At 43.0% G+C, this 15,013-nt stretch overlaps 1 protein-coding gene across 10 annotated transcripts in view; it reads left to right on the top strand.

The window, feature by feature from the left end:
- bnc2 (basonuclin zinc finger protein 2) overlaps window positions 1-15,013 on the top strand; it is a 174,381-nt gene that overhangs the window by 147,356 nt on the left and 12,012 nt on the right. For all 10 annotated transcript variants that reach the window (XM_085161525.1, XM_085161524.1, XM_085161522.1 and 7 more), the window contains one exon: window positions 12,527-14,925. In XM_085161525.1, coding sequence (XP_085017651.1) covers window positions 12,527-14,925 — 2,399 coding nt within the window. The remainder of the gene's footprint in view (window positions 1-12,526; window positions 14,926-15,013) is intronic.

The following is a 15,013-nucleotide window of genomic DNA, read 5'->3' as shown; positions in this document are numbered from 1 at the left end:
TTAGTCGAAGACTGCACCTTACATGGCTACACCACAGTCTTTAAAAGTGACATAGCCCTTAAAGAATTAGTGTCACCAAGCCAGAAACCTCACTACAAAGACCGAGTCTGAACCCTACGGTGAATCTTAATTGTGTGTAGATGTGTGCTAGCGCATAACCCGCGTGTTTGTGTTTCTGTATCGCAGAAACGGCCTGCAGTGAATCCTATGCACATGAACTTGTAGACACACTAACTGGTCCTCTGAGCCTTTAGTTCAGCCACTGTCAGAGGGATCCTTGTATTTTTCCACAGGCATGTCAGAGGATTACACAGTCCCTCTGCTGTTTCACTGACCTCCCCCTTACACACACACACACACACATCAAAGCAGCCCAGCGTATAGTGCCCAGGACTGAGGCACACTTGCCCATTCACTCAGCAGGCCGCTGGCACACACTCCACATCTGCCTGCAGGGATTGCCAATGGCAAGTATGGCCTCTGTGAGTGCATGTGTGTATAATGTGAGTTTGCTTACAAGGAAAACACAACATACGCTTTTTGTCTGGCGCATGTGTGAGAAGAGAGTGTTTACAACTAGTGATGCGACACATTTTGTGCAAGCAAGTGGAAGTGGGAAAAAAAAGTAAGAGGAAAAAACCCCAACTTTCTTTTGTTTTTTTCAAAGTGTCATATTGTAGCCATTTCAGCCGAACAAACAAACAAAAAAGAAGGCCTCAGTTTCTATTTCGTTGTAGTCTGCCAAAATATGGGGCTAGAAAACAAGCATTTATCATGGAGTGTAACACATTTATTCCAAAACCAGGTTCCAATCATTTTATTTAATAATCACAATGTTGCGTAAACAGGAAATTGTGTCTCTCTCTGAAAGCAACATAAGGATCAGACAATTCCCAGCACTATTAACAATCAAACATGTGTTTATAATCACTAGTTTGCTATATAGGAGGGAAAATTGGATGCAGAAAGGTGTTTTGGACTCAGCCAAATAGGTACATACAGTATAAACAGGTACAGGGTGGATATGTACTAGATTTATATGCAACATAAATTATTAAACACTGAGGCACATTGGCTGAGGGGAAGATAATATGTGAATAATCTCTGATCAATATATAGAGTTTAATGGTAACGTGGTTTCTAATTACGCCCCCATTTGACCACACACTCACCTCTTCGCCCACCTTTTTGTTTTCTTCGCCTTTCTAAGCTCTGCTCCCATCCCACTCTTCCCCTGTCAGCCGCTTTGGCCTACACACAGGGCAACTATGCGAGCACAATACAAATCAATGGGTTCACACATTAACACGCAGACACACAGCAGACAAGGTAAGCGCTCCAAGACCTCTAACCCAAAAACCTCTAGCCCTCCAGGTTGATCAATAGCCAGAAAAAAAGCATTAACGGCCCCTCGCACTCTTTCCATCTCTCTTATTCTGCACTAATCACTTTCTCGATGTTGCCTCCCTCGCCCCTTCTCCCTTTCTTCTGCTGTAGGGAGGAAAGTTTATTTCCCAGAGCTCCTTAGAAATCCCAGAAGCCTGCATGCCCCCATCTCACCTCCAAGCCACAGCCAGACACCCAGTTAGATGCTATTACTATCGTCAGCTCCCCCCCCCCCCCGCTCCATCCCAACAAGACGCAGACAGAACCTGGACATTAGTTAATCCATACTTATTGCATCTGGGTTCCTCTCACAACCTTGTAATTCATATGGAGAGACATATTAGCGCGACATATTAGGTTGGCACAGGTCTACGAGGTGAGATGCTAGGCTGACACTAAATCGACTTAGCCGAAGCCTCACGGGATGTTGTAGGGCACTGCTGCTAGCTGACGACTAGGGCACGGTCTGCCTGTATTGAGTTTCAGTGATGGCTGTTTAGCTTGTAGTGCTACACGGAAAAGAGAGAGGGATGGGGAATGGAAGGTGCTCTGGCTCATTGCGTTTACTGACAGGAACCCTGTGGACCGCAAGGCTAAAGAGATCAATAGCATTGCACTGCACAGCACTACCAGACCAGGGCAGACCCAAACACAGGAAGATTGGATTACACTTAAATCAAGAGAAGCTTACGCCGTTATCAACACAGCACAAACACATTCAATTTGCACTTAAATTTTAGATAACTATTTAATTTTCTGATATGCTCTCATATCCCATTTCTAAATGTTTTCTATGCAAATTTCTGCTGTATATTTGTGCAAAAACAAATGTGCAATCTGTCCCAACTTTTGATAGACACGCGCTCACAGATTATCATTATTATTATTATTATTATTATTTTTTGGTCTGGCGATCCTGGAGCTGAGCCTCCAGGTGGTCCTACATCCCCTCTCTGAACAAACAAAACAGTGGTTTGCTCCACTTCCCTCATGTCACCGGGGCCACGTGCAGACATTGTCTGGCCCACCCGGCCTGCCAGGGATTTGCTGCTGGGTCACAGAGTTGACATTTATTAAAGGAAGTTGCATGGAGAGTTACGGGGAGTTGACAGTCCTCTCATCACGTTGCACTGTAGAATTCAGAGACTTACGCGGTACACACCCGTCTCTGTTTTCAACAATGAAAGAAACAACGACTCCGTTAAGCACTGTATGACCCCCCTGAGAATGACAGCTTCCATTTCCCCTGAACAGTGCCACTGGGTTTAGAGTACAGGGTTTAGGGTATAAACCATTTTAAAAAGAGCCCAAACTTGCAGCTAAGTATAAAATATGTTTGATTAGAAGGCAAAAAAGGTCAAATCCTAAGAATACAAATAAGGTGAAAATCTAAATTACTCTAAGTGGTCAGTATGAATGATAGTGAATGAATATTTGTGGGCCGCAAGGGGAAATGCAGAGTTTAGTGAACCATGAGGAACAATGAAAATCTAAAAAGGAGAAGTTGAGTGAAATGGATTGAGTGTGTTGAGGACCAGATGTGCTGTGGATGGATCAAACATCTGCTGGCTTTGCAAGAGTCCTGAATGCCCCCTCCCAATCATTCACCCGTTCTCTCCATGCTTCATGATAAACTTTCGCACTTTGCTATATGTAAGCCGTCACATCTTTTAACTGTTTAGCTTCATCCCGAGCACTAGAAATGAAAGTTATTCGCTTGAGGTGTGACACGGCATATATCCACAAACATATACGGAGAATTTAAAAAAAAAAAAAGAAAGACAAGAAAAGTGCATTGAAATTTTAGAGCGCATATTTGATTCTCTTTTTCTGTTATTGTTCTCCATTTTGTATGTTGTGATGGTCTAGAGCTTTTCTTGGTGTATAAGTTACAGTACAAAGAGGCAGCAGCAGATGGTAATGGTGTTTATTTTTGCAGTAAGTAATCACCATTCTGGAACTTATGACAGTAGACAGGCCCAGGGACCTGGAACCATTCCCCGTGAGACCTGAGCACCACTTCCTGTTGTACCCACATAATCGCAGACGCAGACATACACAATCATACACACACACAAAAAACCTCCTCTGGGCCAATGGCTTTGTGAGCCCCTGGGCCACAGGGATAGATGTGCTCTGGCACATAGGTTGGGGTAGTGTAAATTACACTGCAGCCACACTGGCACCATTCACGTCCAAGATGAATGAGCCAAGTTACATGCCAGGCAACAATTCTAGTGAGGGAGTTTAAAAGAGGAAGACCGCACCGTTTGCAAGTGGGGAGCATTTTACTTTGTCGGGGCGCTATATCACTCGCAAAAACAATATTCTAAACATACTTACAGACGTCCGTCATAATTACGGAAGTGCTACTAGTGTTTTCCACTCTCAGATACTTGCCTTTGACGTCTCATGTCATCTCACTCTAATAACAAAGCGCAGTTTAAAAATGTCTGTTTCGCTCACATGATTATTCAGTTTAACTGACAACCAAACAAATCAGCATACCACAACTACTTTCAGCCTTTTTCCTTCAGTTTACAAAACACATTTCTAAATGGTTTTCATTTTTAATTTGTGCGTTGATGCAGTCACCGTTCTCCCACTCACCCCTCAACTATACACACGTAAAAACAATTAAAAATATATTTTCAGTCTTGAAAAACTGTGACACCGCAAAAGACTTCAAATACAGATTTATACAGGAATACCCTGCAGAAGGCCCTCCACTTTCTTCTTCTTCTTCTTTATTTTTTATAAACCGTCCCTTCAAAGATTAACTGTTGGCCCGTCTGCTTTATTAGACAGTTCAAAGTAAAAACAAACAGAAAGAATGTGACAGTATCTGAGAGAGTAATAACAGTTGATTTAAACCCCAGGATTTTGAATTTGCATGGTCAGCTGCGAAGCCAACCAAAACATAAAAACGCACTGAAAAATACGAAAAAATCCGAGCCCTTATCCAGCAGTTACTGATATGTGTTCCTCCTTTATTTTTTGAAGGCCAGCATAATATACTGGCGTTATAAGTGATTTATAATTACAGAGTCCCGAGCAACATTTTGTTGCCATTTCCAAACAGCCTGTATCATAGATTCTTAGTTAATATGACAGACACAGATTCCTTTGGGGCACTCAGACCCCCTAGTGGCCCTTGCTCCATATGTGATTCAGTCTGGCAGTGAAATACTGTCAGGGAAAGGAGTGGGGTGGAGGGGAAGGTACCGGAGAGAGATAGGCTCGAGTTAATGGTCTTGCATCTTCCTGGCAGCATGTCAATAATGGCTCTGATCACATTAAATAAAGAGTCCATTAGCTTATTCTCTTTCCTCCTGCATGCTCCACAGCAGAAGCACAGGAGAAAGCTGAAAAGCTCTTCTAATGCAGTGTGTCTGCACGTTACAGACACCTCTATCTGTTTCCAGCTAGACCAAAACAAAATGACTTGGGAAGTTTACCTGCAATCCATTATCTGTTCTCTGCTTCCTTCCCTACACGCTAACGTGGAAGTGATGTGTTGATTATGTTGTTGAGACTTTTCCTGACATTTTGGGACGTAGGTCATATACCTGTGTGCACAAATTATTATATATTAATTGTATTAGCTGCAGACCCTTTACTTGAGCTTTACTTGAGTTTAAGTGTGTTTACTAACCTACAGTAGCGATAGAATGTGATAACGTGTGTTACACAAAAGAAGAAAAGAAAAGATTTATACATCAAGACACAGTGCGATAATATAAGCATGTAGCCAAAGAGCAAATTGTGAGCATATGTTAATACACCTTCTATATGCCTGCTTCCTGCCAAAATAGTAATCAAGACAAAGGAGATGTGAAATAAGACTGAAATAAAAGCATTTCGACCAATACACACACACTGGACAGACAGAGCATTTCTCAGCCGCCTCACTGCTCTCCATTGGCCCTGGAGGGAGCGCAGAGGCCCCCACATCTGTCTCCCAGGCCCACGACAGACCTGGCTGCTGTAGCCCGACCCAGGAGATCACACGAATCATCCTCAATTAATGTGAACCATCAGGCATCCCCTCGCTGCCTCTATCACTCCACCCTTCTTCTCTGAGGCGTCCCCTCTAGCTCAGTGCTGGGTCTGCTGAGTTTTACGCATTGACCACAGCTACGGTTCCTTAGCACAGCTGGGTGAAGCAAGCCAGTGTTTTTTGTGTGTGTTATTGTGCACTTTGTGCAAAGAGACAGGGAATCAATACATCAGCCCAGTCCCAAATGCTGCTCACATGTAAGTGCTGCGAGGCGGTTCTTCAGAGGTTCTGAACTTAGAGAACAGCCGACATTGCTCTGCAGTGCACCGGGGCCTGAAATGGCTTCCATGTGCTGCCCCATCTGCACCTCTGCTGGGCTGTGGCCAAAGGACTGTCCTTTCCATTTTTTTTAAAGACACTGAGTGCCGGCTTTTAACAAGCACAATGGTGGTGGTGGATGTCAGGAGAGTTAGATGAGTCAGAGGTTAGGAGACCTAAAATGACGGATTTGTTTTCAAAAACAGATAATGAAAAAAGACAAGTCGGTGGAGAGAGAAATGGAAACTGTTTACTGAAAGCCACCTGGAACATTGTATGTGCCAGGTTGTGACTCACTGTCTGTGGTAAAGTATTCTATAATAACCCCCCCACCCCACGTTCCCCTCCCCTCCATCCTCGTCATCCGCAACACTATAAATCTTACTCCAGTCGATTAGCGTGCCCTTAGCAACAACCAACACGCAGTCATGAATTTTTAACCAAAGCCTGAGTTAAATCAGGTTGAAAGGTGAAGGAAGGGTATCTTGTGGCCTGCTGCTTGATCAGTGTGTCTGGTATAGCTAAATAAGCCCCGTGGCCTCTTCATATTTACTCACACCAGAGCCCGGCAAACAGCGCTCTCGGCCAGTGATGAGAATTATATTGACCAAGGCAATGCCCTTTGCACGGTTGTTAATTATATGATAAAGCAGGCATAAAACTTGAACAGATATGTTCCAGGTTCTAATCAGTAATGTAAGTTGGTGCAAAAGGTCTCATCTGGATTTTCTTGAATCAATCGCTTGTCTTTTGGATTTAGTACTTCTAGCTTTTTTTTTCTGAGAAAAAAAAAATCAAGCCTAGTAAAATATAACATTCTTTCAATCAGATCTTTGGATCCAGTATTTTATTCCAAACTAAGCTGGTACTTATGAAAATTATTTTTATTTAGCCATTTCTAAAGTATCCCAGTAAAGCTGTTTGTGAAATTCCAGTCACATGAATGGATGCTCTTTACATTTTGCAGTCTGAAGTACTATAAGCTGTCATACACATTACATACATATATTACTCTTCTTTGTGAAATGCCTGTCCCTGCAATAAGCATGCACTGATTTCTGATTGCTCCACCAGAATACTGCTGTGTGTCTACTTATATTAATAAATATATAGTAGTGCATTCACTAACTTTCACCATATACGATGCAAGTCAAGCTTCTGCAGCATTGAAAACATCACGCATATAGGGCGCATACACGTGGTCAAAATAAATTCTTCTGATCTGCAGATCATAAATGAGGAATTTACCAAGATCACAGAGTTCAAATTTCCACCTCTAAGATTCTTTGAAATGTCCTCCACCCACGTCTGGACGTAGCTACTGTTACTGATTTCCCTGTGGTTCATCACAGGGGAAGAAGTAGAGCTGGTTGTTCACACATGACCTCTGACCTACCATTGGGAAGCCAATGGGGAAGCGTCCTGTGTCTTGGGAGCTCTTGCCCTCTGATGTGATGGCTCCAGGCAGTGGGCTTTGCGTGAACCCATCACCCATGGCACTGCTTGCCACTAGATATGCTGCATTATTCATACAGCCCAGTATAGGGTGGGGAGAGAAAGAGAATATGGAAAAGGAAGCATGAAGGTTCAAGACCTTCTCAGATCACAAGGAACTTCTGCTTAACCTCCATTGAAGTGGCGGACACAGGAATAGAGCAGGGTTTGTTTTTTTGTTTTTTTTAAAAAAAGAACTGGATCTGAAAGCAGGACTGGAGATCAATGGGGATTCCCTCGAGGTTAAATGGAGATTGCATTCACTGTAAGGTGATTGGTGAATCAATGTGGTTCCCATGGTTTGGTTTGCCATTGTGAAAATTGATCCTGACTAATACAAGCAAATGCTCTTATGATCAGTACAGATATATTTGTGAACAAGTGTAGCCATCTTTATGCACAGACTCTACATTAAAGAGTGGGCTTTACGAGGGTAGGCATCCTCCCATTTAAGTTAGTACACACTATAGTGCTTTAGTTAACCCATTTATCTAATCTTTGATGAATCAGTGGCAAACAGGGACAGAAAAATCATCACATTATCTCTAGATTAACTCCATTATATTCTACCTGCTTATTAGCCTATGGATACTAAATATAATTACCAATTATTTGCAGCACATGAAATCCTTTTAACCTTTTTAGATCAGAATAGCGGTCTGTTGAGTTGACCAATGAGCTCCTGCCCCTCTTTATGTGATATTAAGTGGTGATCCCTGCCCAAAAACTAGTAGCTTACTTTCTGCAACTCCTTTACTCAGTAGGGATCGCCACAATGGGTCGCTGCCGATTTGCACCAAATTTGCACCTTTCCTGATGCAGCAGTAAATGGATTTATGTCTCCTCCCGGGATCAAACCAGGGAGCTTTTGCTTGCTTGGGAAATGCGTAAACCACTACACTGTGTATCCACTCTGCCCTAGAACTAGTAATAATATGAATCCAGCCTCATCTCTAGAGCAATAAATTCAACAATTCCCAAACAGGACATTTTTTACACCGTGATCTGCACGCTTATAACAAATTATACAATCCCTTTTCAGCCAAATGAAGGTAGCGATTACACTAAACAGTCATTAAATGTGGGCTAAACATCAAGTGTGTTAGACCAAGCTGTCTCCATTAAGTTTCCCAAAACTGAAAAAATGCTTGGAGTTTTATCTACACCCTCTTCACAGATAGTACAAAAAGGGTATTTTCTTCTGACTGTCAAAAAGAATGAATTTTTTTCCTCATTACAGTAACACTGCAGAACATCAGCAGTAATAATATGTCAGTAAACCAATCAAGCAGTCGACCTGAATCCCTTCTCCGTCTCTACTGTATACAAAAGTATAAGTGTAACACTGTGTATTTGTAACATTCCCCCTTTTTCCCAAAGCCTGGCTCTCTCTCTTTCTCTCTCGCTCTACTGCTTTCTGAAGAGACTCTGTCAGTGAGTATGATAGGTGATGATTAGTGAAAAGCATATACATGTTAAGCTGTTAATCCCTAATGCACACCATCCACTATAACAATGCTGCTCACCCCAGCTTTTAATACAGCCCAGCACATAAACTTCTAATTGCATAATTGCCTGATTTGTTTTAACTGACACTGGTACTGGCCCATGACAAGGCCATCATTTGCTCATCCTCATTGTCAGCAATCTGCAAGGTAGATGCCCAACTACACACCCACTACACAACATCCAGCACCACCACGGTAATAGAGGCGGCGGTGAATTAAGAATGCGTTGCGGCAGTGCAGAGATGAATAAATACAGCAGTTGCCAGATTAATTCTGAGAGACGTGGAGGGAGGCAGATAAAATAAACTAACAGCAGAAGCTGTCCACCAGATAAAGTGGGTACCCCATCGTCTCTCTGCTGTAATTATTGGCTAATAGTCATTAACCTGGCAAACAGAGGTTTAGCTGCATTGTTTAAAGGACTCTGGGATGGATAATGACAGACTAATATGTCATAGCACTAGGGGAGATGGGGGAGGGGTGGATTAATGAGATTTTACTGGAGGGAGTGTACAAGAAGAGGTGGGGCACGACTGGAAAATATAGGGGGAAGAGGGCCACATTAAGCTAATTGGAAGATGAGTGCCTACTTGTAAAAGTGCTTCTAATGGCATATTTGTTTCTCTCACAGCATCAGAGGGCTAATGCAGGGGAGTGGAGTTGTGACACTTACGGCAGTGAGGAATACAGGGGACTGTGGTTGTCTGCAAATGTGCGTCCACACACATTAGATGCTCGTTTTAATATAGGAAATCTGTTTTTATTAAAATCATCGATTGTCACTGTTAAATTTTTGGTTCAAAAGGATTTTTTTGCAGTGATATTTGCAAAATATGTTTTTTCATCAGTTACAATCTGCAGTGGCTTTTTAAAACACACACACACACACAAAACTTTTGTTGAATGTTTTTTTTTTTTGGCTTAAAGATACATAGCTTCACGTACATGAAGTGAACTTCAGTCAAGTGTGTCCCCTTGCATCTTTTTCTCATCAGATTTATCCCAGTTGTGGATTTGTGTTGACGCTGCACCAAGGCTGACCCAGCCCAAACGCATGTTGACTGGCCTCCAAAAGTCAATTGACCAGTGAACGAGGAAGGCCTGGATAGCCTCCACTCAGACAGGGTCCAGTGCATAGCAGAACTGCTGACCTGTTCTGACAGCTGGCTGGCCCTAATGGGTTGCAGTTTGGCCTGTGTCATTGTGTTCGGCTTTTGTTTGTGGGGAAGTGAATGCACATGGTTGGACTAGCAGAGACTTAAATCCATGTCTAAGTTCTGTTTTACTCAATCAATGATTGAGATGGTCAGAAAATCGTAACCCACTGAGGCTTATGAACCTGTACATTTTAGCAGCTTTATTTAATGATATTGCTAACAGCTTCAGACTGTTTCCTGGCATTTATTAATCAGCCTTCCATTAGAATTACCTCCTTGTTATTAACTTATCATTCTCATGAATCTTATTTTAATCATGAATTGAACATCAAAGTGAAGAAAATAGGAAACTGATATTTTCATTTTAATTTAATTTAATTAAACATTGCCTGGCTGTAATCCATAAAATGCAAATATTCTTTTGCTGTTTACTGCTCACAAAACAGGCAACATTCAAACTAATGCAACATTAAAACGGCATTTAAAATATTTCCTGCCTGCAATCAGAGGTGTAACTGTAGGTTACCTTGATGTGTTTCAACACATAACAAACATATATAGTTTTTGCCACTAGGAAATATGAATACACCACAGCACTTCTTAGAACTACAATTACTTAAGAAACATCCTGGTTGTGTAACTATTTAAAGATTCACTTTCTAATTTGCTTTCATTTTTTGTTTCAATTAAATCAGATGGAAGTACTAATGCCCAGATGGCCATGCAGTATGAAATAATAGTGTCCAGGCTAGAATTTAAAGTCATACCTCCAGGCTAAAACTCCAGAGCGCACACAGAATGAAAGTGTAAAGTGTTTTTTAATGTATATTTAACAACAAATACCCCAGTGACTATTGATGTTTTGTCTCAGAAGAATCTATTTCTACAGTATATCTGAGGGCATGATATGAAACCACTCACACTTTTATTTTCTCTGCGCTTCTGCTCTTCTTCCTCTGTGTCTCTCCCGTGCTCTCTCTCTCTCTCTTTAGCTGTCTCTCTTTAAACATTTATCTTCTGTTTTCTCCTTACAGGCCCTTTGTGCTTTGTGATGTTGGTTTTTACAGCTTTTTACTCACTAGAGTTGCCATTTATCTTTTATAGATGCCAGCAGCTAGGAGCTCTAAAGAAATGTTACCATTTCAGTGTGACTAATTGTCATCACTTGTGTTGCTCCCTTGATGTCACTTGCGCCTGGTCCCTCAGGAACCAGTGTGTGAACTGCAGTATTTACACTTTCTCTTTCTTTCAACCGGACTATTTCCATCTTGTTCAGACAAATATCACATTTTAGAACAACAGCAGAGGAGGCATAAGTGACGAACGCTGTCATTAGTGCTTCAAACCAGAAAGACATAACGGTTCACAGAAGAGGGCAAAGTACAGGGTCGTACTTTCATTTTCAAGATTTGACAAGATTCTTCTTCCAAAGTCCTTCACCGTCTTTTGACATGTGACAGTGTGCACACTTGCAACGAGTCTGAGTTTCTTATTAATGTTCAGCCATTAATAGCACATCTCCAAAAGACACTAGCCAAGCAAAGTGCTCTTGTTGGAGTAAAGCCCATTTCCCACTGGAGCGGTTCTGGTATCCTAGGATGGAAACATGTTTCTCATCATTCCCAGACCTTTTTTAGAGGTCATTCCCAGACCTCTAAAAACACAAGAACTGGAAATGACATGGGATGAAATAAATGAATAAATTATCTATTGTTAAATATTGTTATTTTACACTTTTGCTATTTTCATTGGGAGATATTGTCAAATGAATAATTGGTTAAAGACTGACAACAACATGGATATTTATTACACAGGATTTCACCTTCAGTATTTTAAGTAAAAGAAGCTGTGTATTCCTCCAATCTCATTGAAATATTGATCAGATTTCCATTTATAGTTCCGTAGGTTGCACAACATGTAAAACGACTGGCATAAACACATGATAAATAACTACACTGCCCAATGATAGGAACACGATCTCAATGCCGCTATCAAGGCATCATCAAGCACCTTGAAGAAACACAAGTTTTTATCTCTTTTATTTGAGCATCCAAACCCATTCCTTAAATGCATAGTGTCTTCCCTCAAGCATTTCATTGCCTTGGAGATAGAGAAAGCACTAAGAAAATTGCATGTGAACTACAGCATGGTAGTGAGTTGCATTAATTATTCTATTATTTCTTCTTTTCTTTTTTTTTTCTTTCTGGCTCCCCCAGTTTTGTAAACATCCCTAGGTGTAGTTTGTGTACAGAGGGAGTCCCTGCAAGAGTTCAGTTCTTTCTCTCAGATTAATATGCCTCCAATGCTTTGAGTCACAGAGACTTGCTAAAAAGACCCACCTCAGTGCTTTTGATTTGTTTGCTTAAAATGTTATTGAACTTGTTACTCTCATCACGGTGTGATTAATGGGCAGATTTTCAGGAAAGATTTCTTCTTAAAAATGAATATGTGAAGAGTAGATGGAAAAGAGGGACAGTGGAGGAGGGAGATTTTCAACAAAGCTCTGTTAGTTACTTGTCGCTCCAGGGGCCTCTGAATTTCATGAGCAGAAATGCTCGCTCTCACAAACTAACCCTTGCTCTGTCTTCTCCTTTGACCACACTGATTATTCACGATCAATAAAGTATTTTTGTCTTCTCTCTTGTCTCTTCTGGGGCATCTAGGATGCTGCAGGCAAGGTGCTGGACCGCTGGACCATCATGTCCAGAGAAGAAGAGATCATCACCCTCCAGCAGTTCCTGCGCTTTGGTGAGACCAAGTCCATTGTGGAGCTGATGGCCATTCAGGAGAAGGAAGGTCAGGCAGTTACAGTTCCTTCTTCCAAGACAGACTCCGGGATAAGGACATTCATTGAAAGTAACAACAGGACCCGTAGCCCGGGGCTCCTTACACATCTGGAAAATAGTAGCCCATCCAGCATCCACCATTTTGAAAATATCCCCAACAGCTTAGCCTTCCTGTTGCCCTTCCAGTACATCAACCCAGTCTCTGCCCCCATGCTTGGCTTGCCCCCCAATGGCCTCCCAATGGAGCAATCTGGTCTGCGGCTCCGGGAGCCCAGCCTGCCAAACCAAGGAGAACAAGTGGAAACCAGCGAGTCAGAAGTGTCCCTATCACCATTCCGCACAGGTCCAAGTCCTAGTCGTGGAGCGCTGGGAGCCATTAACAACAACGCCGAACCCAAGACAGAGCCCAACAACCGGGCATCTCCCATCTCACCAACCCCTTCCACCCAGCAGGCTCAACAGCAGCAACAGCAGACACAGCTTCAGCAGCAACAGCCACAGGGCCAACAGCAGTCCCAAAATCAACCTCAGCAAACTAACAGCTTGAGTGACCACCCGGTCCACCACCATTTCATAAAGGACGAGCAGTCAAAAACAATCACCCATCCTTCCTTTTCCTCCAAGATGCATCGCATGCGCCGCATGGGAGCCACCTCACGCAAGGGTCGCGTTGTCTGCAACTCTTGTGGAAAAACCTTTTATGATAAAGGCACACTTAAGATACATTATAATGCTGTACACTTGAAGATTAAACACCGTTGCACCATCGAGGGCTGCAATATGGTGTTCAGCTCACTACGCAGCCGCAATCGTCACAGTGCAAATCCCAATCCGCGGTTGCACATGCCCATGCTGCGCAATAACCGTGACAAGGACCTCATCCGTGCCAATTCTACCACTGGCACACCTGTCATCTCGAGCACCAAGAATGGTGGTTTCACACTCACTAGCCCTGGAAGGCCACCACTGGGCTTCACCACTCCACCTGTAGACCCTATGCTTCATTCGCCTCTGCAAAGTCCACTGGTGTTCCCCTCCTTGAAATCAGTGCAGCCAGTTCAACCAGTGCCCCCATTCTACCGAACACTACTGTCCCCTGCAGACCTTGTTAGTCCTCCAGTGTCACTGCCCACCAGTCCCATCATGCCCACCACTACCAACAGCACTACTCTGATGGACCAGCAACAGCAGATCCTGGCTGCTGCAGCTGTGGCCTCTCATAATAATGTTCATGTGTCAGATGCAGGACCCATGTCCCACCGTTTACCAACACCTAGTGCCAATCACGACCTCACCAATGGCAGCAGTGACCCCACGCCCAAAAAGAAACCTCGTAAATCAAGCATGCCAGTAAAGATTGAGAAAGAAGTCATTGATGTGGCTGATGAATATGACGACAAAGACGATGATGACGACGATAACATGCACCATAATCACCACCATCACCAGTCATCTCTTCTTCACAACAATGTCAAAATTAACGGAAATTGTAATAGCAACAACAACAGCGCTAGTGGAAATGGGAACCACAGTGGTGGAAGCGGGCAGCAATCCCCTTCCCAGGATGAGATGAGCCCTGGTTTAGCTCTGAGAGGAATGATGAGACAAAGCGAAGATGAATGCCACGAAGGAAATGGTAGTGACAGCAGAGGTGGAGCTGCTGATCTACGCTGCATGGACAGCTTTACCTCTGAGGATCAGGACCACGAGAGAGACTTTGAGAATGAGTCTGAAAACTCGGATTCAAAGATGTTTTACCGTGATGAGCTGATGGATGTGGAGGATCAGCAAAAGCACAGCAGGGGTGGAAGGAGACTGGAAAAGGAACAAGATGATGAGGGTAGCGAGGAAGCTCATTTGAGAAAGGAAATGGAAGGAAAAGGCAACTCCTCACCTTCCCCTCATCACCCTCCCATCAAGATCAAAGAAGAACTCAACGATCCAACTTATGACATGTTCTGCATGGGCCAGTATGGCTTCTATAATGGGGGCATGGCAGCGGCTGCTGCCACTGCTGCAAGCATGGCTGCGCTTCACGAGAGCTTCATCACTTCGATGGGCTATGGTTCCAGCCCACCCAAATTCCTTTCTTCTCGATCACCAGAGGGAGATCCATGTTCAAGTCCTGACCCCAAGATTTGCTATGTCTGTAAGAAGAGCTTCAAGAGCTCCTATAGCATGAAACTGCACTACAAGAACGTGCACCTCAAAGAGATGCATGTGTGCACTGTGGCTGGCTGCAATGCTGCTTTCCCTTCCCGGCGGAGCAGAGACAGGTTAGTGGCACAACTTTGAAAAGTTACTATATATTTTTTAACATTGGCAATCACAGGTAGGTTGGATTCTTATCATCTAATAATTACC

Source organism: Neolamprologus multifasciatus, chromosome 6, assembly GCF_963576455.1.
Source record: "Neolamprologus multifasciatus chromosome 6, fNeoMul1.2, whole genome shotgun sequence".
Lineage (NCBI taxonomy): Eukaryota > Metazoa > Chordata > Actinopteri > Cichliformes > Cichlidae > Neolamprologus > Neolamprologus multifasciatus.
This window is presented reverse-complemented; position numbering and strand designations above follow the sequence as displayed.